Source organism: Arvicola amphibius, chromosome 2 (genome assembly GCF_903992535.2).
Source record: "Arvicola amphibius chromosome 2, mArvAmp1.2, whole genome shotgun sequence".
Classification (NCBI taxonomy): Eukaryota; Metazoa; Chordata; class Mammalia; order Rodentia; family Cricetidae; genus Arvicola; species Arvicola amphibius.
Window position 1 is genome coordinate 35504841 of NC_052048.2, and position 25997 is coordinate 35530837.

General features: G+C 40.7%; 1 protein-coding gene across 1 annotated transcript in view; it reads left to right on the forward strand.

The window, feature by feature from the left end:
• The window catches only part of Rad18 (RAD18 E3 ubiquitin protein ligase), a 95077-nt gene that overhangs the window by 30441 nt on the left and 38639 nt on the right, over window positions 1–25997 (forward strand). Inside the window, exons 8-9 of the mRNA XM_038320437.1 lie at window positions 9333–9409; window positions 15682–15742. Of these exons, the coding sequence (XP_038176365.1) occupies window positions 9333–9409; window positions 15682–15742 (138 nt within the window). The remainder of the gene's footprint in view (window positions 1–9332; window positions 9410–15681; window positions 15743–25997) is intronic.

Consider the following 25997-nt stretch of genomic DNA (forward strand, 5'->3'; position numbering starts at 1 on the left):
TCTCCTGGAACTCACTTTGTAGACCAAGCTGGTCTTGAACTCAGAGGTCTACCAGCCTCTTCTTTCCAAAAACTGTCATTAAAGGCATGCACCTCCAAGCCCAGCTTGTTCTGTACTAATTTTTTTGGTATTAGTTACTTTCCTTTTCGGTGTGACCAAATACTTGAGAAGAAACAACTTAAAGAGGGGAGATTTATTTTGTCTCGTTGATTGATTGACATGAGGGGAAGGCATGGCAGTGTTTATGAGGCTGAATGTGCAGCTGAGACTCCCACCATCTCATTGTGCTAGGTAGCAGAAACATGGGAGTGCTGACATTCTGTAGAAACAGCCTGCCATTGATGTCCCTGTGTCTGAGCTCAGTTGTGTTTTTGTTGTTGTTTCCTTTTTATGTTTTCTTGGTAGCCACGCCTGGCCTTTTGTAATCTATCAAAAAGTTTAGCCATGATCTTACTCAGATGTACAGTCATTTCATTTTGTCACCTGATGGTCATGGTCTCTCCTAATCTTGCCACCTGTTTTTGGGTTTTAGCATATGTAGTTGCTGCTTGACTTTAACTCTGATGGATTTAAGCAAAATTATAGTTGGATAGCTTGTTAGTGTTTCCTTGTCATTATAGAGAGGGTGATAGTATTGTTAGTTCTCTACACCCTAAACAGAATCAGAAATATTTCTGAAAATAGCTTAAAGTCTTAACTTGTGCCCACCATGGTATAATTTTCTTACGATTGTAGAGTGTGCCAGATGTCTTGAAAGGTACTTGTGTTAATGCATGGGATAGAATATAAATGCTTTTGCTTTCCTATTATACTGTGACTTAGTAAGCTCACAAGGAGATAAACAGTTCTTGTTCACAGATGATACTGTTTACATTGTTTCTACCAGCCCTACAAAATTTAGGAGGCGGATACATATCAGTGCTTGGAAAAGAAACTATTTTGTTTAAGTGAACTAGTTGCTTTGAATTTAAATAAACTTTAGTAGGATTATTTGAAGTTGATACAAAGGGGAGATTGAGGTGGGTGTAGAGGGAGATTGAATGAGGAGGGTAAGAGCAGGTTGATTAGGAAGTACTCTCCTTTCACCCATGTAATGTAACCAGCTGTCAGCCCTACAATATAACCAATTGTCAAGCCATCCTAGTTTTTTGTCTACCATTTAAAGCCTCTACATAGAATATTTTAAAGTAAATTACAAACTTAATATCTTTGTACATATAAATGAATATAAATGATTGTCAGTTCTTATTATGTACCTCATGCACTTAAATAGATTGACTTTTGGTACTGAAAAACAGCTTTTGCAAAATCTGCACTGTTTATGTTTAAAGGGAGCGATTTAATGTGTGGTCTCCTGCTATGGGTGATTTATTTATTTATTTATTATTTTTTTATTTTTTATTCTTTTTTTTTTATATATTTAAAAATTTCCATCTCCTTCCCTCCTCCTCCCCCCTCCCTCCCCTCCTTCTCCCCTTCCTCTCCCCTCCTTCTCCCCCTTCCCTCCCCTCCCCTCCACCCATACCTCCCCTCCCTCCCTCTCAAGGCCAAGGAGCCATCAGGGTTCCCCACTCTATGCTAAGACCAAGGTCCTCCCAACTCCCCCCAGGTCCAGGAAGGTGATCGACCAAGCTGAGAAGGCTCCCACAGAGCCCGTCCATGAAGAACAATCAGAGCCCAGAGCCATTGTCCTTTGCTTCTCAGTCAGCCCCCGCTGTTGGCCACACTCAGAGAGACGGGTTTGGTCGCATGATCCATCAGTCCCATTCCAACTGGAGTTGGTGATCTCCCATTAGTTCTGTCCCACCGTCTCCATGAGTGAACGCACCCCTCTCGTTCCTGACTTTCTCCCTCATGTTCTCGCTCCTTCTGCTCCTCATCGGGACCTTGGGAGCTCAGTCCAGTGCTCCAATGTGGGGCTCAGTCACCTTCCCCATCTGTCGCCAGCTGGAGGTTCCCTCACGGTCCTGACTTTCTTTCTCATGTTCTCTCTCCTTCTGCTCCTCATCAGGACCTTGGGAGCTCAGTCCGGTGCTCCAAGGTGGGGCTCTGTCATTTTCTTCATCTATCGTCAGGTGGAGGTTCTATGGTGATATGCAAGAAATTCATCAGTATGGCTATAGGAACTGGCCTTTTCAGGCTCCCTCTCCTCAGCTGCCCAAGGAACTAACTGGGGGCGTCTCCCTGGAAACCTGGGAACCCCTCTAGGGTCAAGTCTCTTGACAACCCTCAGGTAGCTCCTTAAATTCAGATATATGCTTCCCTGCTCTCATATCCACCCTTCCTATATCCCAAGCACCCCATTCCTCCGAGCTCCCCCCGCTCTCCCCTTCACACTTTTCTCTCCCCATCTTCCCTTGGCCCAGTCTTGCCCAACCCTCAAGTTCCCAATTTTGCCTGGCGATCGTGTCTACATCCAATATCCAGGAGGATTACTATATCTTTTTTGGGAGTTCACCTTCTTATTATCTTCTCAAGGATCCCAAACTTATAGGCTCGATGTCCTTTAATCATGGCTAGAAACCGAATATGAGTGAGTACATCCCATGTTCATCTTTATGGGTCTGGGTTACCTCACTCAGAATAGTGTTTTCTATTTCCATCCATTTGCCTGCAAAATTCAAGATGTCATTGTTTTTTACCGCTGAGTAGTATTCTAGCATGTATATATTCCACAGTTTCTTCATCCATTCTTCCACTGAAGGGCATCTAGGCTGTCTCCAGGATCTGGCTATTACAAATAATGCTGCTATGAACATAGATGAGCATATGCTTTTGTTGTATGATTGGGCATCTCTTGGGTAGATTCCCAATAGTGGAATTGCTGGGTCCTGGGGTAGGTTGATCCCGAATTTCCTGAGAAACCGCCACACTGCTTTCCAAAGTGGTTGCACAAGTTTGCATTCCCACCAGCAATGGATGAGTGTGCCCCTTACCCCACAACCTCTCCAGCAAAGGTTATTATTGGTGTTTTGGATTTTAGCCAATCTGACAGGTGTAAGATGATATCTCAAAGTTGTTTGATTTGCATTTCCCTGATAGCTAGGGAGGTTGAGCATGACCTTAAGTGTCTTTTGGCCATTCGAACTTCTTCTGTTGAGAATTCTCTGTTCAGTTCATCGCCCATTTTTTAATTGGGTTAATTGGCATTTTACCGTCTAGTCTCTTGAGTTCCTTATATATTTTAGAGATCAGACCTTTGTCAGTTGCAGGGTTGGTGAAGATCTTTTCCCAGTCAGTAGGCTGCCTTTGTGTCTTAGTGACAATGTCCTTTGCTTTACAGAAGCTGCTCAACTTCAGGAGGTCCCATTTATTCAATGTTGCCCTTAAAGTCTGTGCAGCTGGGGTTATGCATAGGAAACGGTTCCCTGTGCCCATTTGTTGTAGAGTACTTCCCACTTTCTCCTCTATCAATCTCAATGTGTTCAAATTAATATTGAGGTCTTTAATCCATTTGGACTTGAGTTTTGTGCATGGTGATAGATATGGATCTACTTTCATTCTTCTACAGGTTGACATCCAGTTATGCCAGCACCATTTGTTGAAGATGCCCTCTTTTTTCCATTGTGTACTTTTGGCTCCTTTATCAAAAATCAGGTGTTCATAGGTTTGTGGTTTAAGATCCGGGTCTTCTATACGATTCCATTGGTCAACTTCTCTGTTCTTATGCCAATACCAAGCCGTTTTCAATACTGTAGCTCTGTAATAGAGTTTGAAGTCAGGGATGGTAATGCCTCCAGAAGTACCTTTATTGTATAAGATTTTTTTGGCTATCCTGGGTTTCTTGTTTTTCCATATAAAGTTGATTATTGTCCTCTCAATCTCTGTGAAGAATTTTAATGGGACCTTGATTGGGATTGCATTGAATCTATAGATTGCTTTTGGTAGAATTGCCATTTTTACTATGTTGATCCTCCCAATCCACGAGCAGGGGAGATCCTTCCATTTTCTGGTATCCTCTTCAATTTCTTTCTTCAAAGACTTAAAGTTCTTGTCAAATAAATCCTTCACTTCCTTGGTTAGCGATACTCCCAGATATCTTATGCTATTTGTGGCTATTGTGAAAGGTGATACTTCTCTGATTTCCCTCTCTGCTTCCTTATCCTTTGTGTATAGGAGGGCGACTGATTTTTTGGAGTTGATCTTGTATCCTGCCACGTTACTGAAGGAGTTTATCAGCTGTAGGAGTTCTTTGGTGGAGTTTTTGGGGTCGCTTATGTATACTATCATATCATCTGCAAATAATGAAAGTTTAACTTCTTCCTTTCCAAATTGAATCCCCTTGATTCCCTTATGTTGTCTTATTGCTATTGCTAGAACTTCAAGCACTATATTGAAGAGATAAGGAGAGAGTGGACAGCCTTGTCGTGTTCCTGAATTTAGTGGGATAGCCTTGAGTTTCTCTCCGTTTAATTTGATGTTAGCTGTCGGCTTGCTGTAAATAGCTTTTATTATATTTAGGAATGACCCTTGTATTCCTAATCTCTCCAAGACCTTTATCATAAAAGGGTGCTGAATTTTGTCAAATGCTTTTTCAGCATCTAATGAGATGACCATATGGTTTTTTTCCTTCAGTTTGTTTATATGATGGATTACATTAATAGATTTTCGTATGTTGAACCAGCCCTGCATCTCTGGGATGAAGCCTACTTGATCGTAATGGATAATTTTTCTAATGTGTTCTTGGATTCGGTTTGCCAGTATTTTATTGAGAATTTTTGCGTCCATGTTCATGAGTGAGATTGGCCTGTAATTCTCTTTCTTGGTTGAGTCTTTGTGTGGTTTAGGTATCAGGGTAACTGTAGCTTCATAGAAGGAATTTGGCAGTGACTCTTGTGTTTCTATATTATGAAATACCTTAAGGAGTATAGGTATTAGGTCTTCTTGGAAGTTCTGGTAGAATTCCGCATTGAAACCATCTGGTCCTGGGCTCTTTTTGGTAGGGAGGTTTCTGATAACAGTTTCTAATTCTTCGCGACTAACAGGACGATTTAGAGCATTTACCTGGTCCTGGTTTAACTTTGGTATATGGTATTTATCTAAAAAACTGTCCATTTCTTTTACATTTTCCAATTTTGTGGCATACAGGCTTTTGTAGTAAGATCTAATGATTTTCTGAATTTCTTCTGTGTCTGTGGTTATGTCCCCCTTTTCATTTCTGATCTTGTTAATTTGCGTGTTCTCCCTCTGCCGTTTGATTAGTTTGGCTAAGGGTTTGTCAATCTTGTTGATTTTCTCCAAGAACCAGCTTCTTGTTTCATTGATTCTTTGGATTGTTTTCTGTGTTTCTATTTTGTTGATTTCTGCCCTCAGTTTGATTATTTCCAGTCTTCTACTTCTCCTAGGTGAGTCTGCTTCTTTTTTTTCCAGAGCTTTCAGGTGTGCTGTTAAGTCACCAATGAGTGCTTTCTCCGTTTTCTTTAAGTGGGCACTTAGTGCTATGAACTTTCCTCTTAGCACTGCTTTCATTGTGTCCCATAGGTTTGAGTATGTTGTGTCTTTGTTTTCATTAAATTCAAGAAAGACTTTAATTTCTTTCTTTATTTCTTCCTTGACCCAGGTGTGGGTCAGTAGTTGACTGTTCAGTTTCCATGAGTTTGTGGGCCTTCTGGGGGTAGCATTGTTGTTGAATTCTAATTTTAATCCATGGTGATCCGATAAGACACAGGTGGTTACTAATATTTTTTTGTAACTGTGGAAGTTTGCTTTGTTACCAAGTATATGGTCAATTTTCGAAAAGGTTCCATGAGCCGCAGAGAAGAAGGTATATTCTTTCCTATTTGGGTGGAATGTTCTATAGATGTCTGTTAAGTCCATTTGGTTCATTACCTCCATTAAGTCTTTCAATTCTCTGTTAGGTTTCTGTCTGATTGACCTGTCCATTGGTGAGAGAGGAGTGTTGAAGTCTCCAACTATTAGTGTGTGTGGTTTGATGGCTGCCTTGAGTTCTAGAAGTGTTTCTTTTACATAAGTGGGAGCTTTTATATTAGGGGCATAGATATTCAGGATTGAGACTTCCTTCTGAAGGATTTTTCCTGTTATGAGTATAAAGTGTCCCTTTCCATCTCTTCTGATTGATTTTAGTTTGAAGTCAACTTTGTTGGAAATTAGTATGGCCACACCCGCTTGTTTCTTAGGGCCATTTGCTTGATAAACCTTTTCCCAACCCTTTACTCTGAGTAGGTGCCTGTCTTTGTGGTTGAGGTGTGTTTCTTGTAAACAGCAAAATGTTGGATTCTGTTTTCGTATCCAGTCTCTTAGCCTGTGCCTTTTTATAGGTGAATTGAGTCCATTGATATTAAGTGATATTAATGACCAGTGGTTGTTAACTTCAGTCATTTTTAGTAGTAGAGTTTGTGTGTTTCCCTTCTTCTAGTTGTGCTGGTGAAGGGTCGCTAGATGCCTGAGTTATTGTCGGCGTTGTTGGACTCCTTGGTTTGTGATTTTCCTTCTATTACTTTCTGCAAGGCTGGATTTGTGGCTGCGTATTGTTTAAATCTGTTTTTGTCCTGGAATATCTTGTTTTCTCCATCAATGGTGAATGCAAGCTTTGCTGGGTATAATAGTCTAGGCTTGCATCCATGTTCCCTAAGTGTCTGTAGCACATCTATCCAAGCTCTTCTGGCTTTCATGGTTTCCATTGAGAAATCAGGTGTAATTCTGATAGGTTTCCCTTTATATGTTACTTGACCTTTTTCCTTTGCAGCTCTTAATATCTGTTCTTTATTCTGTATGTTTTGTGTTTTGATTATTATATGGCGTGGGGATGCTTTCTTTTGATCCAGTCTATTTGGTGTTCTGTAGGCTTCTTGTACCTTCATAGGAACATCCTTCTTTAGGTTGGGGAAGTTTTCTTCTATAATTTTGTTGAATATGTTTTCTGGGCCTTTGAGTTGTAATTCTTCTCCTTCTTCTACCCCAATTATTCTTAGGTTTGGTCTTTTCATGGTGTCCCAGATTTCCTGAATGTTTGTGTTAAGAATTTGTTAGATTTGTTTAGTTCTTTAATCTGTGAGTTTATTTCCTCTATAGTATCTTCAGAGTCCGAGATTCTTTCTTCCATCTCTTGTATTCGGTTGGAAATACTTGTCTCTGAAGTTTCTGTTCGTTTACTCAGAGTTTCCATTTTCAGTCGTCCCTCAGATTGTGTTTTCTTCAATACCTCCATTTCATTTATCAGGTCTTGTACTGTTTCCCTTACCTGTTTGATTGCTTTTTCTTGTTTTTCTTGTTTTTCTTGGGTATCTTTGAGAGATTTATTTATTTCGTCTACCTTTTTGTTTGTCATCTCCATTTCTTTATGGCAGTTTTTTACCTCCTGTTTAAGGTCCTCTATTATTTTTATAAAGTACTGTTTAATGTCGGTTTCTTCTATATCTTCTGGGGTAGGGTGTTCAATTCTTGTTGTTTCGGGATGTCTGGCTTGTGGTGATGTCATGTTGCCTTTCATGTTGTTGGAGGAGCTCCTGCATTGGCGCCTGCCCATCTCTTCCCCAAAGAACGATGGATCCTCCTGCAGACTTTCAGGTCCCCTTGCAGGCCAAGCAGCTCTCAGACAAAGGCCTACCTTGCTCCGGGCAGTCAAATGAAGGAGGGGACCTCCCACCGGCCTGGGTGCACTCAATTCCAGGTCCCCAGAGCCCAAACAGGCTGAGCTGTGGGATTTTGTGGCCCCAAAGACGGGAGGATGAGGCAGGGGGAGGGGGGGAGGATTCTGGGTGCAAGCTGGGAAGGGACAGGGAGAGAGAGGCGGTATCCGGGGAGAATAACCCCTGCAGGAAGAGCAGGAAGTGTGCTGGTGGCAGGGGGAGTTGTGGAGAGTCGGTGGTCCCTCTCCGGGCAGCTGCCGCGGTTCGGGCACTCACTCCTCACTCACCCCAAAGAGCGATGGATCCTCCTGCAGACTTTCAGGTCCCCTTGCAGGCCAAGCAGCTCTCAGACAAAGGCCTACCTTGCTCCGGGCAGTCAAATGAAGGAGGGGACCTCCCACCGGCCTGGGTGCACTCAATTCCGGGTCCCCAGAGCCCAAACAGGCTGAGCTGTGGGATTTTGTGGCCCCAAAGACGGGAGGATGAGGAAGGGGGAGGGGGGGAGGATTCTGGGTGCAAGCTGGGAAGGGACAGGGAGAGAGAGGCGGTATCCGGGGAGAATAACCCCCCAAAGAACGATGGATCCTCCTGCAGACTTTCAGGTCCCCTTGCAGGCCAAGCAGCTCTCAGACAAAGGCCTACCTTGCTCCGGGCAGTCAAATGAAGGAGGGGACCTCCCACCGGCCTGGGTGCACTCAATTCCGGGTCCCCAGAGCCCAAACAGGCTGAGCTGTGGGATTTTGTGGCCCCAAAGACGGGAGGATGAGGCAGGGGGAGGGGGGGAGGATTCTGGGTGCAAGCTGGGAAGGGACAGGGAGCGCTATGGGTGATTTAAAACTGTCTTTGGAGCTGGGCGGTGTTGGCACACGCCTTTAATCCCAGCACTTGGGAGGCAGAGGCAAGCGGATCATTGTGAGTTCGAGGCCAGCCTGGTCTATAACTAGTTCCAGGATAGGTTCCAAAGCCATAGAGAAACACTGTCTCGAAAAAACAAACAAACAAACAAACAAAAAACAAAACTGTCTATGGATACTTGTTTTGGAGGCAAGGACGTTTCCCCTGGTATTTGCAGATCTTTCTTCTTGGCAAGTTTCAATACATTTACTATATTGGAGTTTTAGTTTAGCTCATAGTGTAAATTAATTCTCATATTTCTTTGGAATTGCTGTTTGTATATTCAAGAGAGAAGGCAAAAATAGCACAGTATTTCTTACAGTTTTATTTTGATATGTAGAAGAGTTGAAAATTAAACTCCACATTCTTTTTTAATGTTTTACTTTGAAATGTTGCTGGATTTACTGTTTTAATTACTGTTGTGTTGTTGTGATGAAACACTGAGAGCAAAGCAGCCTTGGCCATTATGGCGGGGATGGGGGTGGCAGACAGGCAGGCATGGCACTGGTGTAGTAGCTGAGAGCTCACATGTCATGTGCAAGTTTCAGGCAGAGAGAGAAAGAGAGTGGGATTGGGCCTAACTGGGCCTTTGTGAAAACCCAGCCCCCAGTGACACACCTCCTCCAACAAGGCCACACCTCCTAATCCTTCCCAAACATTTCCACTAACTGGGGACCTTAGCATTCAAATTTATGAGTCAATGGAGGCCATTCTTCAAACTACCACACTTATTTTTGGAAATTTGCAAAAAGAAGATAGGAATTTGCATGTATATACACCTGTCTTTATTGTTAAAACCTCACATAGGCATAGAGTAAGTGAATTTTTTTCTTGTTCTTATTTTAATAGCTGCTGAAATAGTCCAAGAAATTGAAAACATGGAGAAGACCAGGATGCGCCTTGAAGCAAGTAAACTCAATGAAAATGTATGTTGAATTTGTTTCAGTGTCTGTGTAGTTGTGCAGGAAGGAATTGTTGAATTGTACTTTTAAAATTAAAAGCCAGCCTTTGTAAATTTTTTTTTTTTTGGTAGAAAATGTACTGGAACACATTGCTATTTAGAAAATTAAGATTTCTTTACAGTTCATGTTTTTAGATAGCATTTGTGTTTAACAAACTTACAACATAAAGTATAGCTGGAGTCACCTAGACAGAGCCCTTGTGGCTCAGTTTGTCTGTCATGAGGTAAAGATGCTCACTCCTCCACCACTTACTCCTGCCACTGTGGTGTTCTGCCCAGGTGCCTGGGGCCGAGCAGCCATGGGCTGAACACTGTACCAGCATGTGAACTATTAGCTAGGAAAATGAGTATGTCACTAAGACACATTTGAAAAAAAGAAACAACTAAAGAAAAATAGAAAGCTGGTAAGTGATGGTACACGCCTTTAATCCCAGCACACAGGAGGCAAAAGCAGGTGGATCTCTTTGAGTTCCAGGACAGTCTGAGCTATTACATAGAGAAACTTGTCTTGATAAACAAAACAAAAAAACAAAAAGAAAAATGAGAATATTCTAAGGTTTTTAATCTTTATAAACAGCTGTGCATAATCTTCATAAGTGTTAAGAATGAATTCTGGGAGCCGGGCCGTGATGGTGCATGCCTTTAATCCCAGCACTCGGGAGGCAGAGGCAGGCGGATCTCTGAGTTTGAGGCCAGCCTGGTCTATAAGAGCTAGTTCCAGGACAGGCTCTAGAAACTACAGGGAAACCCTGTCTCGAAAAAAAAAAAAAAAAAAAGAATGAGTTCTGGGTTTACTCTGCTTTTTCTGATGACTTTTGTAGCTCTTAGGAGAAACAATAGGACCAGAATTCATATTCAGCAGCAATATATTTTTTTTATAGTTATCCTTTCTAAGCTTCTATGAATCATGGGTCAATTTTTAATAATCTAATTTAAGGAAAATAGGCAACTATATTGCTTTAACATAAGTGCCTACCACCTAGGAAATTTTAATATATTCTTTTTTAAGATTATATTTTTATTTACATGTATATGTCGTTGTGTATATATACCGTGTGTGTGTATGTGTGTGTGTGTGTGTGTGTGTATATGTATGTATGCCTGTCTTCCTGTGGAGGACAGACTAGGGTGTTGGATCCCCAGGAATTGGAGTTAGAGGCACTTGTGAGTTGACTGATAAGGGTGCTGAGAACTAAGCTTAGTGTTGACAGAGGTTTCTGTCCTACCCGGTCCTACCGTAATTCAGTCCCAAATAAATACACAGAGGTTTATATTAATTATAAACTGTTTGGCCTAGTAGCTCAGGCTTCTTATTAACTCTTATAATTTATATTAGCCCATAATACTTGTCTGTGTTAGTCACGTGGCTTGGTACCATTTTTGGCGAGGCAGTCACATCTTGCTTACTCTGTGTCTGGCTTCTTTTGTGTCTGGGTGATGACTGCAGACTGAGTCTTTACTCTTCCCAGAATTTTCCTGTTCTTGTTGTTCTGCCTATACTTCTTGCCTGGCTACTGGCCAATCAGTGTTTTATTTAAAATAATGCAAGTGACAGGATAAAAGACCATTGTCCCATGGCAGCTTAGGTTTTCTAAATAAGTGTCAAATGCTTCTGACTTTTAAGCTATCGCTTCAGCACCATTAATGTAATCCTTTTTCTCATTTTTCTTCTCTTCTTCCTCTTTCTTTCTTCTGTCTTTCTTATTTCTACTTCATATATATACATATTTTGAGATAAGATCTCACTTTGTAGCTGCCCTGAAACTCTCTGTATAAAACAGGCTGACCTCAAGCTCACAGAGACCTATCCATCTGACTCTGATTCCCGAGTACTAGTATCAAAGGTATGCGCAACAGCACTCTCAGCTAATGTAATACTCTTTTTAAAAATTTTTATTTTAAAAATCTTTTCTCATAGAATATATTGATCACATACTTTTTCTTACCCCAGCTCCTCCTTACTTCTTAACCCACTCAACTTCATGTTCTTTTCCTTCCTCTAATAACAACAAAAAAAAATCCAAGAAACACAACAAAAATCAGAAAAAACTGAAAGAAATAGAATAAAGCAAAAAAATCGCAAAATAAAGTGCACCAAAAAAAAAAAAAAGAAAAAAATAGAGTCCACTTTGTGTTGGCCAACTACTGGGCATGAGACCTGCCCTGGAGTGTGGTTGATATACCCAGCCACACTCCATTAAAGAAAACTGATACCCCTTTGCCAGCAGGTTTCAACTACAAATAGCTTTTTGGTTAGGGGTGGGGATTTGTGTTCACTTCCCCTTAGTGCTGGGAATTTTGTCTGATTTAAACTTGTGCAGGTCTTGTACCTGCTGTCACAGTCTCTAAGTTCATATGTGCATCTGTCCTGTTGTGTCTGGAAGACACTGTTTCCTTGGAGTCATCTATCGCCTCTGGCTCTGAAAATCTTTCCACTTCTCCCATATAGATCCTTGAACTTTGAGGGGAGAAGTTTGATAAAAATGTCCCACTTAGGACTGAGTGTTCCACAGTCTCTCACTCTCTGAACACTGTCCAGTTGTGAATCTCTTTGTTAATTACCATCTACTACAAGAAGAAGCTTTTCTGATGAAAATTGAATAATGCTCTGATATATGGGTATAGCAGTATGTCAGTAGGAATCATTTTACTGCTTTGTTCCATTAACAGAATAATAGTAGGTTTTCCTTTATGCCCGTGACTAGTTTTTGGCCTGACACAGGTATGGATTCCAGCTCATGGAGTGGGCCTTAAATCCAATAAAATAAGAGTAGTTGGTTATTCCTGTAACATTGTGCCAATATATCTTACAGGCAGGTGTCTGTTGTAGCTGAGTGGTACTAATAATTATTTTTCTTCTCTGTTAGTATGCAAGAATATTTTCCAGTACCATAAACACTAGTCATTAGGAGTAAAGCTTCTAGTTGGGCACCAGCTCAGTTTCCCCATGTTTGATGACATCAATAATAGGGCCTTACTATCAGGTTATAGAGAATAACCAATAACCTTGATAATAGCTTGTATTTGGAGGTGTCTATGGGATATTTTTGGCCACAATTCTTGTCACTGGAGGTTTTACTTGGTGACATAAGATGCCTAATTGGTGCATTGACGCCATTTAAATTTCTTTCATATATGTATATATTTTAGGAAGCTTCTATAGTAGTAGATTTCCATATGGCTTTTCAAAGAGCCTTTAGTGTTTGGTATCTGTAGTCGCATTTCAATTGTATTTTAATAACTAAAGCTTGCCTGAAGATCTGAGAGTAAAACAGCCACACTGGTCAGCCTTATAGACTAGGCAGCATCAACACACACCTTAATCCCAGTAGACACACTAGTTTGCCTTAGAAAAAACCAGGTGGTAGTGGTACATGCTTTTAATCCCAGAACTAGAGAGGGTTATAAGACGCAAGAGACAACTCTCAGACACAGTCTCATTCTGAGATTTCTGGAGGCAGGACCACCATTTTCAGACTTGAGGTTGAGGTAAGAGCCAATGGCTGGCTGGTTTGCTTTTTGGATCTTCAGGTTGAAACCTATATCAGTTTCTGAGCTTTTATTAATCATACTTGAGATGTCCCTCTATATAATCCCTCCTTTATTCTGCCCTTCCATTCCCCTTCCCATTTAGTCCTAATTTCTCCTTTATCCCTTTATAATACTGTATTCATCCTTTTCCTTGGAACATTATACCCCTCCCTGATCCCTTACTAGCTTATCTCTGAGACTATTCAGGTTGACATACACATGTCTAAAACTGACATCCATACACAAAAGAAAACATGAAGTATTTTTCTTTTTAGATCTAGGTTACCTCACTCAGGATGATTGATTCTAGCTCCATCTATTTACCTGCAAATTTCATTATTTCAGTTATCTTAGTAGATGAATAATCCCATTTCTCAATTGATGGAGATCTATGCTATCTGCAATTTATGACTATTATGACTAGAGTCCCAATTAACATGGATGAGCAAGTACCTCTGTAGTAGAATGTTGAGTTTTTTGGATATATACCCAAGATGGGTACAGCTGAATCTTGTGGTAAATTGATTTTCGGCTTTTTGAGGATCCTCCATACTGATTTCCATAGTGACTGTACCAGTTTGCACTCCTACCAACAGCGAATAAGTGTTCCCCTTCCCTGCATCTTCACCAGAAAGTATTATTATTTGTTTCTACTGTTTTGGGCCATTCTGAGTGGGGTGAGATACAGTGTCAAAGTAGTTTTAATTTCCTCGATGGCTAAGGATGAACATTTTAAAAGTGTTTCTCAGCCATTTGTGTTTCATCTTTTGAAAACTAATTCTGCACCTCATTTTTAAATTGGGTTAACCCATTTGTTTTATCTGCAGTATTTTTTAGTTTTATATATATATATATATATATATATATATATATATATATATTCTAGATCACTAACCCTTTATCAGATTTCTTATTCTGTAGGCTGACACTTCACTCAAACAATGGTATCTTTTGCTATACAGAAGCTTTTAGCTTTATGAGGTTCCACTTATTACTTACTGCCTGTTGTTGATGTCCTATTTAGAAATTCTCTTCTTGTGCCAGTGAATTCAAGCCTATTCACTACTTTGTCTTCTTTAAGATACAGTGTATCTAATATCACATTGAGGTCCTTGATCCATTTTGAGTTGAGTTTTGTGCAGGGTGATGGCTGTGGATCTATTTTTATTCTTCTACATGCAGCTGTCCAGTTTGACCAGCACTGATTGTTGGAGATACTGTCTTTCCTCCAATGTGTATTTTCAGTTTCTTTGTCAAAAATTAGGTGTCCGTAGGTGTGTGGAATTATGTCTGGGTCTTCAGTTCTATTCTGTTGATCAGTATGCCTTCTTGTGTCAATACCATGTTTTTTAAATGATTGTAGCTATTATACTAATACAATTTGAAACCTGAGGTGGTGATACCTCCAACAGTTCTTTTATAACACAGAATTGTTTCAGCTATCCTGGGTTTTATGTATCTAATGTAATATTTTTAATACAGAACCACACTTTAATTGATGAACTAGACTTCAAGAATTAGAAAAGAGATTCATGCAAGTTCAAAGCAGAAAGAGGAAATGACATGTACAACTAAAAAATCAGACTTGCTTAAAATTTGTCTTTGTTTTCTTAATATATCTTAATTTTTAACTAGTGTTTTTAGTAACAACAAAGCAGTGGATTTCTTTATGGTGTTTCATACATTCATATCATTGTACTTTGCTCATATTCGCCCCTTCCTTTGTTCTGACTCTCTTTCTCTACCAAATATTTCTCCACAATATTTCATTTGAGAAACCTTACATATGCAGAAAGGTGGAAGGAAGGGTACTATTCTTTACTATCAAAGATTTATTACCTGACATGATTTTCCTCCATTTGTCTTCTATATACAGGCTTATATGTGTTTTGACTTTGGGTATTTTTTTCTCAACTATTTGGAGTTGGATATAGAGACTTTACAAATTTATTGGGATATTTTTATTTATGGGAAGAACCAAAACTTAAAATCTCTTACAAATGAATCTCACCTTGGCCTAAAATCCACAGCTACTGCCAAACTACTCATTTATATCATGAACATTTGTCAAATAAATAAACATCTGAGGCTGTAGATGGCTTAGCAGGAAAGATCACTTGCTGTATAAGCCTGAGAACTTGAGTTCAAATCTCCAGCACTCATGTAAAAAGTCAAGCATGGCTGCGTATTCTCTATAACTCCATTGCTGTGGGGAGTGGGGACAGGAGACTGCTAGGATTGCTCACCAGCTTCACTCCAGGTTCAGTGAGAAGCCCTGTCCCTGTCTCAAGAAAATAAGGCAGTGGGTCTTCATATGTGCACGAACATGCTTATCCATACATACCTGCACATACACACATACACACACACCAGGGCATATAAAGCCTCTCAGATTTCACTATAATATTGTTTAAAAAAACGTATTTAATCATGGTGAGATTTCCTTCTTGGATGTTACTTGGTTTGAGGAAAAAGTTGTTTTTCCTTTTTTTTGTTAACAAAAATAAAAACCTGCTGATGAGGAAGAAATGATGAGTAAGACTGTGCTGTTCACGATAGTGGAGGAAACGTGCAGGCTACTCAGAAGCGGATTGGCTTCCTCTGTTTTAAGCAACCACATTTGAAGTTTTGAAACTTGTGCATTGATTTCTATTTTTGTCATTTTGATGTAATTCTAAAGATTTTTTTTAAAAATTATTATTTTAGGTCATGGTTTTTACAAAGGACCAGACAGAGAAGGAGATAGATGAAATTCACAGTAAATATCGTAAGTTGTGCAACATGTTCTTATTGTAAAGAGTTTAAGTTACTGTTTAACATCTTAGGTAATTAAAAAATGTTTGATATTAATGTTCAGTATAATCTTGTTAGTGTTGCTTCAGAGACTGGGGTTTAGTGGGTATCTACTTAGATAGCCTTTTGTATGTGGCACCTGTCTTAAGATCTGTGACTAACATTCTGTTTTGAGTTCATTGTCACCAAGCACTTGGCAAACATGAGTTATTTCTCAGAAACCATTCTGAAAAGATGGGGCAGACATAGAAGCACTCAGGGCTGCATCGAGTCTCAGGCCTGCAATATCAGTTCTACTGTATGGAGATACAGCATTTCTGTGGCTTGGAGGTTTGTGTCAGAAGTAGGTTTCCTTCTCTTGTTAACTTCTCTCACACTTTATCATTCCCTTTTCTGTAAGTGCTCTGCTTGTGTCTCTTTGCCAGGCCACACCTTACTGTTTTTGTTAACTGCGTAGTTGTTATGTCTTAGTTACTTAGTTGACTGGTATTTATTTTGAGACAGGATTGTTCTGTGTAGCCCTGTCTATTCTGGAGCTTTCTATGTAGATTTCGCTGACTGGTTTTAAATCTACATAGATCTGACTTTCTCTATTTTTTAATTTTAATTTTGTTTTATTTTTGCAGCACTGAGGATTGAATTCAAGGCCTTACATGCAGTAGACTAGTATTCCTGGAAGGGTTACATCTCCAGCCTCAAACTGAATGAGGACTGAAATTCCTTATTCCTCTTGGTTCTGACAGTCTCTCCTTCTCATTGTCTCCACACTTCCCCTCTCTCTCTTCCCTCTTCTTCTCAGTCTCCTTCTCTCTTTCACTGCCTTTCTTTATTGAGTCAAGGTCTTGCTCAGTAGCCCAAACTGTCCTCCGCCTTCCAAGTGCTGTTTATTAAGTGTGTGCCTCTACGCTAGTTAAGGGCCAGCAAACAGCACATAATGAATGTTGGTTGAGTGAGTGTTCCAGTTATAGTATAGTTCCATTGTGCTCAGGCCAAGTTTTCTTTCTTCCTGCCAATCTTACTTTGAAGGGCAGATTCAGCAGCAGGGAAGGAGACTGAAACACCCACATAGTCCCAGTTTGCTTTCTATGCTGTGATAAACACCATGACCAAAAGCAACTCAAGAGGAAAGTGTACTATCATGGAGGGAAGTCAGGGCAGGAACCCGGAGGCAGGAACTGATGCAGACTCCATGAAGGAATACTGCTGACCGGCTTGCTCAGCCTACTTTATTACATAACCCAGAACCTGCCCATGGGTGGCACTGCCTGTAGTAGGTTGGGTCCTTCCATATCATTCATTAATCAAGAAAATGCTCCACAGGCTTTCCTACAAGTCAGACTAATGGGGCATTGTCTCAACTGAGGTTTCCTCTTTCCAAAGGACCCTAGCTTGTGTCAAGCTGACAAAAAACTACCCCTCCCCCCAGTATCTGTAGTTGGCTACTGTATGTGCCTGGTGGAGTACATGTGTAATATATTTGATCAGATTAACCTACTCATTTTCTTCTTAGTGATGCACGTGACCCAATGAGTTTAATTAGGATTGTTCACAGCAGTGTGGATGAGGGGTTATTTACAGGAGCACTGGCACTTTTACCTTATCCCTTGTTTATACAACTGATGAAAACCATAATTGCAAATAGATCTTCAGTGGTGGGGGATTCATGTGTCCCCTGTCAGAATATTGACAGGGACACTATTGTGCCCATTATTGTAGCTGCTGTAAGTTCAAGAGTGCAGCCCGATGTAAGGTTGAGAAGACAGCTTTCTAGTGGTACAGATGTCCCTTTACAGCTGCTCATTGAACAGTCACTCTCAAAACTTTGAACCAATTTTGATTCTGCCATCCACTGCTAAGAGTAGCTTCTCTCTCCAAACTGAAAAACATGAACAATAAATAGTTAGAAAACATTTTAATGGTCATAGCATGTTCATTTGGCAAAACAGCAATAATAGCTTCCTTACCACAGTCTGTGTACTCTCCAGCCACCAGCTTACAGTAATGAACATGGGTTTCCTCAAATCTAGTCTACTTGAGAGGTCAGAAATGTAGCAAAAAATATAAAATTTTCTCTCTCCCCAAAATGTAAAAATAAGTATACAGTTCTAGTTCTACTTTTGGACAGATGGCATAAAAAATTGATGTGATGAAATATATGTTAATGTTTGTCTTAGATGTTGGCAAACAGGTAGCACAGGACTGAGAGGGAAACAAGATAGAAAGCACCACAGTCTGGTAGCAGTTTTCAGATACTATGATGTGGAACCTGTTGCTACCACTGAGCTAAGACAGACATCATAGTTCTTGGAAGCCAAGGTAGCCAGAATTTGTGGCACAGTAACAGTGAGAAGGCACCTGTGGAGAGAAGACAGCTCCAAAGATCTGTGAAAGAAGCTGGTTCCTCCTGGCTGTTTGAAAGAACAAGGCAGAACAGTTTCTGTGGTCCACACAGGAAGACGAGTGACTTGCATCACTATCAGACCAGGCAGGAAAGCTTCATAAAATATGGAACCTCAAGAATTCTCAGATACTGTCTCAATAGCAAAGTCAGATCACCTGCCTGTGTTAAGGCTTCTGTTGCTGTGCTAAATACCATGAACAAAAGCAACCTGGGGACAAAGAGTCTATTATCATCTTACTACTTGAAGTCTATGGTCTAGGAAAGTCAGGGCAGGAATTCTAGGCAGGAGTTGATGTAGAGACCACTTAAGAGTGTTACTCACTTTCTCCTCATGTCTTGCTCAGTCTGCCTTTTAAAAGCAACCCAGGACCACCAACCCAGCAGTGGCACCACCCTCAGTGAGTAGGACCCTTCCACATTAGTCATCAATCAAGAAAATGTCTCACAAGCAAGCCCACAGGCCAGTCTGGTTGGTGGGAACATTTTTTTCAATTGAGATTCCCTCTTCCCAAATGACTCTAGTTTGTGTCTAATGGACATAAAACTAGGAGCACATCAATCACTGCAGAGCCAGGGAATATTCAATTTAGACTCTTCATGCTGTGTATGCTTTTCCATATCTTGTTTACTTTTTGTATTATTTTAATTGTGTTATTTTAAGTGTATGGCTATTTTGCCCACATGCATATTCGTGCATCATGTGCAGCCTGCAGAGGCCAGAGGAGGGGGACTGATCTCCTGGAATAGGAGTTACAGACAGTTCTGAGTCATCAGAAGAGGTAGGAATTAGGAAACTGTCATGCTCACAGTGTCACATGTAACTTTCCTAACATTCTAATATTTACTTAAAAGTCTTAATTTTCTCTTTGGCAGAAAATACTTTTGTTTGTTTTCCTTTACATTCCTGTCCTGTCATTGAGACTATGTGTACCAGAACTCAAATCTGATGACCACACTTTGTTGTACTTCCACTTAAAAATGATATTCTAAGCCAGGTATGGTAGCAATCAGGAAGCTGAGGCATGAGATTATATGTTTGAGGCTATGCTTATATACATTCCAGGACCTGCTTCCAAAAGAAAAAAATGGTACTTGTGCTGGCCTATAGTTTATGATCCTAGAGAAACTAAGTAACAAGGTGAATCCTAAGAAAAAACATACATAGATCCACCTGGAGAGGGGAAATAGACAAGATTTCCTGACAAAATTGGGAACATGGGGGTGGAGGGAGAAGCGAAGGTGGAAGGGGAAGAATTGGGGGGGGGGGAGAGAAGTGGAGGGAGTTGAGATTGAGGAAGGACAGAGATGAGAGCAAGGAAAGAGATATTATGGTTGAGGGAGCCATTATGGGGCTAGCAAGAAACCTGGCACTAGAGAAATTACCAGGAATCTACAAGGATGACCCCAGCTAAGACCCTAAGCAATAGAGGAGAGGGGGCCTGAACTGGCTTTGCCCTGTAGTCAGACTGATGAATAGCTTAAATATCACCATAGAACTTTCATCCAGATGGAAACAGAGACCTGCATTGGAGCACTGAACTGAACTCCCAAAGTCCAGTTGAAGAGTGGGAGGAGTGAGAATATGAGCAAAGAGGTCAAGACGGTGATGGGGATACCCACTGGAACAGTTTGCCTGAGCTAATGGGAGCCAGACAGGGAAGGAAGCAGCATAGGACCAAACTAGACCCTCTGAATGTGGATGACAATTGTATGGCTGGGGCAGACTGCAGGGCCACTGGAAGTGACACCAGGATTTATCCCTACTGCTTGTATTGACTTTTTGGAACCCATTCTCTTTGGATGGATATCTTGCTCACCCTAGATATAGTAGGGATGGCCTTGGACAGTCCTCAAAGCAATGTGTCTTACCTTCTCTGAGGAGTGAATGGGGGTGTGTGTTGGGGGAAGGTGGGAGGAATAGGAGGGGAGGGAATGTGGCTGCCTTTTGCCCTTGTCCGAAGAGTTTACCTGAGGCTGAAGTGAAGAGTTTTGGATAATTTCGTTGACAGGGAAATTCTCAAAATAGCCTAATATAGACTCTGTTGTATGGTTATTAGTGGTAACTCTAAAGATTTATAGTGAAAAGGAACAAACTGAGCAGGGTAAATTACAAAATGTTAAATTTGAGGAGAAAAGGAGTATCAGGAAGTGGAGTAGAGCTATATCCTATGTTCAAGGAGATAAACAGATTAAGAATTGGAATAAGGGAGTGGTGATCTTAGGACAAGATCCCACTCAGCTAAATTTCCAATCTGTGAAAAGGAATTAAGGAAAAGCTTGAAGCCTTTAATCCCAATACTCCAGAGGCAAAGGCTGGTAATCTCCGAGTTTGAGGCCAGCCTAGTCTATAGAGCAAGTTCCAGAAGAGCCAAGATTAGGCTGTGAAGGTAACCATCAAAAGCAGAAAGCTGGCGAATATGTAATTGAATGAGGGGGCCATGTTCTAGCCTTAGCAAGCAGCAGAACTTGTCACCTTCTGCTATGTGATTCCGACTTTAGAGTCAAGGAGTACTAAGGAAAGTCACTGAGGCCAGGCATGTGTCAGGAGTGACCCTGAAAGGAAGTGCAGAGAGGCCATTGTGTGAAGCATCTGATGCCAGGCTCTTCTTCGTCATCTTCTTTTTTTTTAAACTAAGACCATTAGAATTTGCACTATAATGGCCCCCACAGGGAGTATTAGGAGGTATGTCTTTGTTGGAGTAGTGGTGTAGGAGGTCCTTCTGTATTTGTATTGCTTTCATTGGTTGAATAAAGAAACTGCCTTGGTCTTTTGATAGGGCAGGCTCAGGTAGGCGGGGCAGACAGAACAGAATTCTAGGAGGAAGAAAACAGAGACAGGCAAATGCAATGAATCTCCTGCCTGAGACGGATGTAGGTTAGACTTTTGCCAGTAAGCCACAATCACGTGGTGATACACAGATTTAATAGAAATGGGTTAATCAAGATTTGAGAGTTATAATTTAATTAATGCAATTTCCATGTGATTATTTTGGGGACTAAGCTAGCCGGGTGGCAGGACGCAGCCCGCTCCTCCTACTACAGAGTAGGTATTGCCTTGTTGGAAGAAGTGTGTCACTGTGGATGTGGACTTTGAGGTCTTATATATGCTTAAGTCACTCCCAGTGTTTTATACCACTTTCTGTTGCCTGTGCAAGATGTTGAACTCTCAGGAACCTCTCCAGCACCATGTCTGCCTGCCCACCACTATGTCCCACCATGATGATAATGGACTCACTCTCTGAACTGTAAGCCACCCAATTAAATGTCTTCCTTTATAAGAGGTGCTGTGGTTATCGTGTCTCTTCACAGCAATAGGAACTCTAAGACAAATGGTTTTAAAAAGATTCTATATATGAGGTTTTTGTGATGAAGTCGAGAGTATAAGCTAGAGGTTGGTCTTTAATTATAACACAGTTTCATGATAATGATTGGAAGATAAGCATGTGTACACAGACAAGGAGTTGTGGTGCTTGGAAGAAGATAATTTCTCTTCAAATAAATTCATACTTTTTTTTGTATACAAAGAGGGTCCATAAAGAGGCTGTGATGGGGTTTGAATGAAGAGTAGAAAATGAGCCACAGTCATTTTGACTCGGTAGATATGAACTTATTCATCAGCTCCCATAACTAGTCAAACCACTTATTTTTTTTTAAGGGTCACTTTTATGTGTCTGCATGTTTTGCCTGCATGTACGTCTGCACCTCATGTATCTCTGGTACCCACATAGGTCAGAAGAAAGGGTTGGACCTCCTGAAACTGGAGTTATGGATGGTTGTGAGCTACTGTGTGGGTTCTGGTAGCTAAACCTGGATCCTCTAGAAGAGTATCCAGTGCTTTTAACTGCTGAGCCACACCTGCAGCCCCCAGAACCACTTAAAATTCTTCAGAGGAAAATTCAGGACATATATAACTCAAACTCATATTTTTGATTCTAGAGATCTCCTTGCCAAATAGCAGATCTCTTAAGATAAGTGAAATGATGAGTGGGAGCAGTTTTATTAGTCATAATCTGTTGGCATCATTTATGTTGCGGGAGCTCCTTCCACTCCTTCAGCCAATAGCTGCTGAGATACCAGTCCATTGGGGCGTGGTCTCTCTCTCTTTAAATAGCTGCCACTGCCCTCCACGCTCTCTCTCTGGCTTCCGGCTCCACTTCTGGCAACTAGGCTCCCTTCCTGATTGCGCAGAGGGCTGTTGGCTGGGACGGTGATCTGTAAGTTTTTCCGCCTTAAATAAATAACCATTCTATTAATCATAATTCCAAACTGGTGTGGGATTGTTTGTGACTTACCCCTTCATCTGGCTCCCAAACGTTTGGTTTTAGGACCCCCCCCCCCACCCTCACTCCCGCACGAGCCAGCAGTGGCCTGTGCCCTGCGCGTGGAGCCAGCAGTTCAATATAAACTATTACACAGTGGCTTTTCTTGCTGCAATTCTTTATATTTTCTCTTTACACACCTCAGATTGGCTTCAAGTCCCCACACACCCTATCGTTTGCCTCCCCACGTGGATTTAAACTCCACAGGCCCGTACAGTCTTTGCCCACCTGGTTTGCTCTTTTCTGAGTCATTTTTAAATCTCCCTTGCAAGCGCAGCACTTAAGCTGCACAAACCAGAGCACAAGTGGTTGCTGAAAGCTGCAACCCCTCAGGGCGACTCTGTCACATGGAGGCATACGCAGCTTCCAGGTTGCTCTTCTCTACCCCTGGTTTCTGGGTTTCTGGTTCCATGTATGGAATTGATTTAATTACATTTACTTTGTTGAGCAACTCGCATTTCCCAGTTTTTAACAAATACTAAGGCGTACACTGAAACAGGACCCCATTTTCGTCACCTTTGCAGAGGTTTTAGTCATGACTCGGCAACAGTGCCACCTGCTGGATAATAGGTAATATGGCAGTTTTTGTTTCCAATGCAAATTTTATTGTTTTGTTTACTAATACAACAGATTATATCATGCAAGGTTTATATGACTATGGGAATACCTTAATTTACTGGTTACTAGGTTTCAGTTTTCAATATTCTATCATTAAGGAAGAATATGGCACTCCTAAGAACCATACAGTCTTTACTAGAAACTCATGCAAGTCAGGAGATTCAGGATTTAAGAGAGATAATGATAAAAAGATTTGAAATGATTGAAGAAATTATTGGAGCTGGTGAACAGAGTAAGAAGGCAAAAGGACAGGATACAATGCCACCACCAGCTATTAGAACTGGCTTGCCCAGGGTATTAGTGACATACCCTGTAATTTATTCTGACAAAGCATCAACTTCTAAAGGCTCAAAGGGAGTCAAAGAAGCTAGATGGACACCAATAGGAATGAATGACCTAAAAGAAATTAAGCAAGCTGTCGTTAATTATGGCTTGCATTCTGCATTTGTTAAGGAAATGATAAGGACTTGGACTTCTAATGTCAGAGCTACCCCCCATGATTTCTTTCAGTTAGTGTCTGCAGTTTTAGATGATGGACTTTCCTTGATGTTTGGAATTTATTTCAGAGAAGAATCCAAACTTATGGAACAGCAAGTAAGAGCAAAAGGTGTGGAAGTTTCCCAAAATCAAATTCTTGGTGTAGGAGTGTATGCTGATCCACAGGTCCAAGCTCTTCATGATGAAGAAGTATTGTCATTATGTCACAAGGCAGCCTTAAATGCTTGGAATAGAATACAAGATCCAGGGGAAAGGGTCGAATCATATACCAGGATTAGGCAGGGACAGAGAGAACCCTTTGTTGACTTTTTGCAAAGATTAATTAAGGCTCTGGACATAGGGGTAACAGACCTAGAGGCTAGACAAATACTTCTTGAATTTCTAGCTTTTGAAAATGCAAACATAGATTGCAAAAAGATAATTGGGCCTTTAAAGTCTAGATCAGCACCTATGGATGGATGGATTCAGTATACTATGAAGGGATTGCAGGCAAAGAATTTCTAGGAATAATATCTCCTCTGGGAATGACAATAATAGACCTCGGCCTTCAGGTATATGTAGGAGATGTGGTAAAGGCCGACATTGGTCCAGCGAATGCAGGTCAACAACAGACAGACAAGGCAAACTGATACCATTGGGAAACCCCTTGAGGGGCCTCTCACAGGCCCCCAAGCGAACAGTGGCTCAGTCATTCCCAGTCACAATGGAGAACGTGCCTCACCAAGAAAATTAAAAGCTCCAATTTCTGCTGTAAAAAGTAATACTGGTCTAAATGATGAATTACATGTGGAGGACGAGTCAAAAAATCCAGTAGGACAGATAAACGTATATTTTGGCAGACTTCTATTAACGATCAAAGACCAAAGCTAAGAGTCTGTATAAATGACATTTTTATTGAAGGCTTATTAGACATAGGTGCGGATGTAAGTATCATTACTCCAGAATCTTGGCATCCGAATTGGCCTCTTCAAGAGGTAGATGTTCAGTTCCTGGGAATTGGAACCCTATCTCGTGTAAAACAAAGCACAAGATAGGTTGAATGCATAGGGCCTGAAGGGCAAATAGGAAGACTAAGACCATATATAGCCAATATTGCAATAAATTTATGGGGCCGTGACCTGCTACAGCAATGGAATACCCAGATTAACATTCCTGTAGTTCCAGGAACTCATAATTCTGGGAAGGATATAATGAGGTATTATGGAAAAAAGGTCACCAGCCATTCAGGCTGTACAAGAACATACAGCAAATAGCAAACCTTTAGAGATACCAGCAGCCCTACCTTTAAAATGGCTAACTGAGAAGCCAATATGAATCAAACAGTGGCCTCTAGCCGAAGATAAATTACAGGCATTGGAACAGCTGGAACAAGAGCAACTAGATGCTCACCATATTGAAGAATCAACCAGCCCTTGGAATTCTCCTGTGTTGGTTGTAAAAAAGAAATCTGGTAAATGGAGAATGGTGACAGATCTAAGAGCTGTCAACAAGGTAATTCAACCTATGGGCCCTCTACAATCTGGAATTCCTTTGCCTTCTCTATTACCAAAAAAAAAAAAAAAGGCCTCTTACAGTTATTGATTTGAAAGATTGTTTTTTCACTATACCTTTACAAGAAAAGGATAGAGAAAAATTTGCCTTCACGGTGCCTACTTATAATAATTCTCAGCCTACTAGGAGATATCAATGGACTGTCCTCCCACAGGGTATGCTCAATATTCCCACATTGTGCCAATATTTTGTAAGTAAGCCATTGGAAATAATTCGTAAGCATTTTCCCAAGTCCATAATTTATCATTACATGGATGACATTTGTTATCTGATTCAAATGAAGATACTTTAGAAAGGATGTTTGAAGAAATAAAGAAAGCCTTGCCTAAATGGGGATTACAAATTGCCCCTGAAAAGATTCAAAGAGGAAATTCTATTAATTACCTAGGTTACAGAATAGGGTTAGAGAAAATTAAAATGCAAAAGGCACAAATTAGGAGAGACCGGTTAAAGACTCTTAATGACTTCTAAAGATGTTAGGAGACATTTCCAGTCTACGACCAGCTGTTGGGATAACACCTAATCTAATAGTTCATTTAAACAAAACCTTAGATGGTGATAAAGATTTGAAAAGTCCCAGAAAACTGACAGCTGAAGCAGAAAAGGAACTGATAATGATTGAGGAAAAATTACAGGAGGCACATGTTGATAGGGTGAACCCAAATCTTAGCTGCATCCTAGTCATATTGCCTTCCAGAATTTCTCCTACAGGGATTTTAATGCAGAGGGAAGATATTTTAGAGTGGATATTTATACCTAATAAACCAAGTAAAAAATTAAAAACTTATGTGGAAAAAGTCTTTGAATTAATTTACAAAAGGTAAGCTGAGACTTTGTCAACT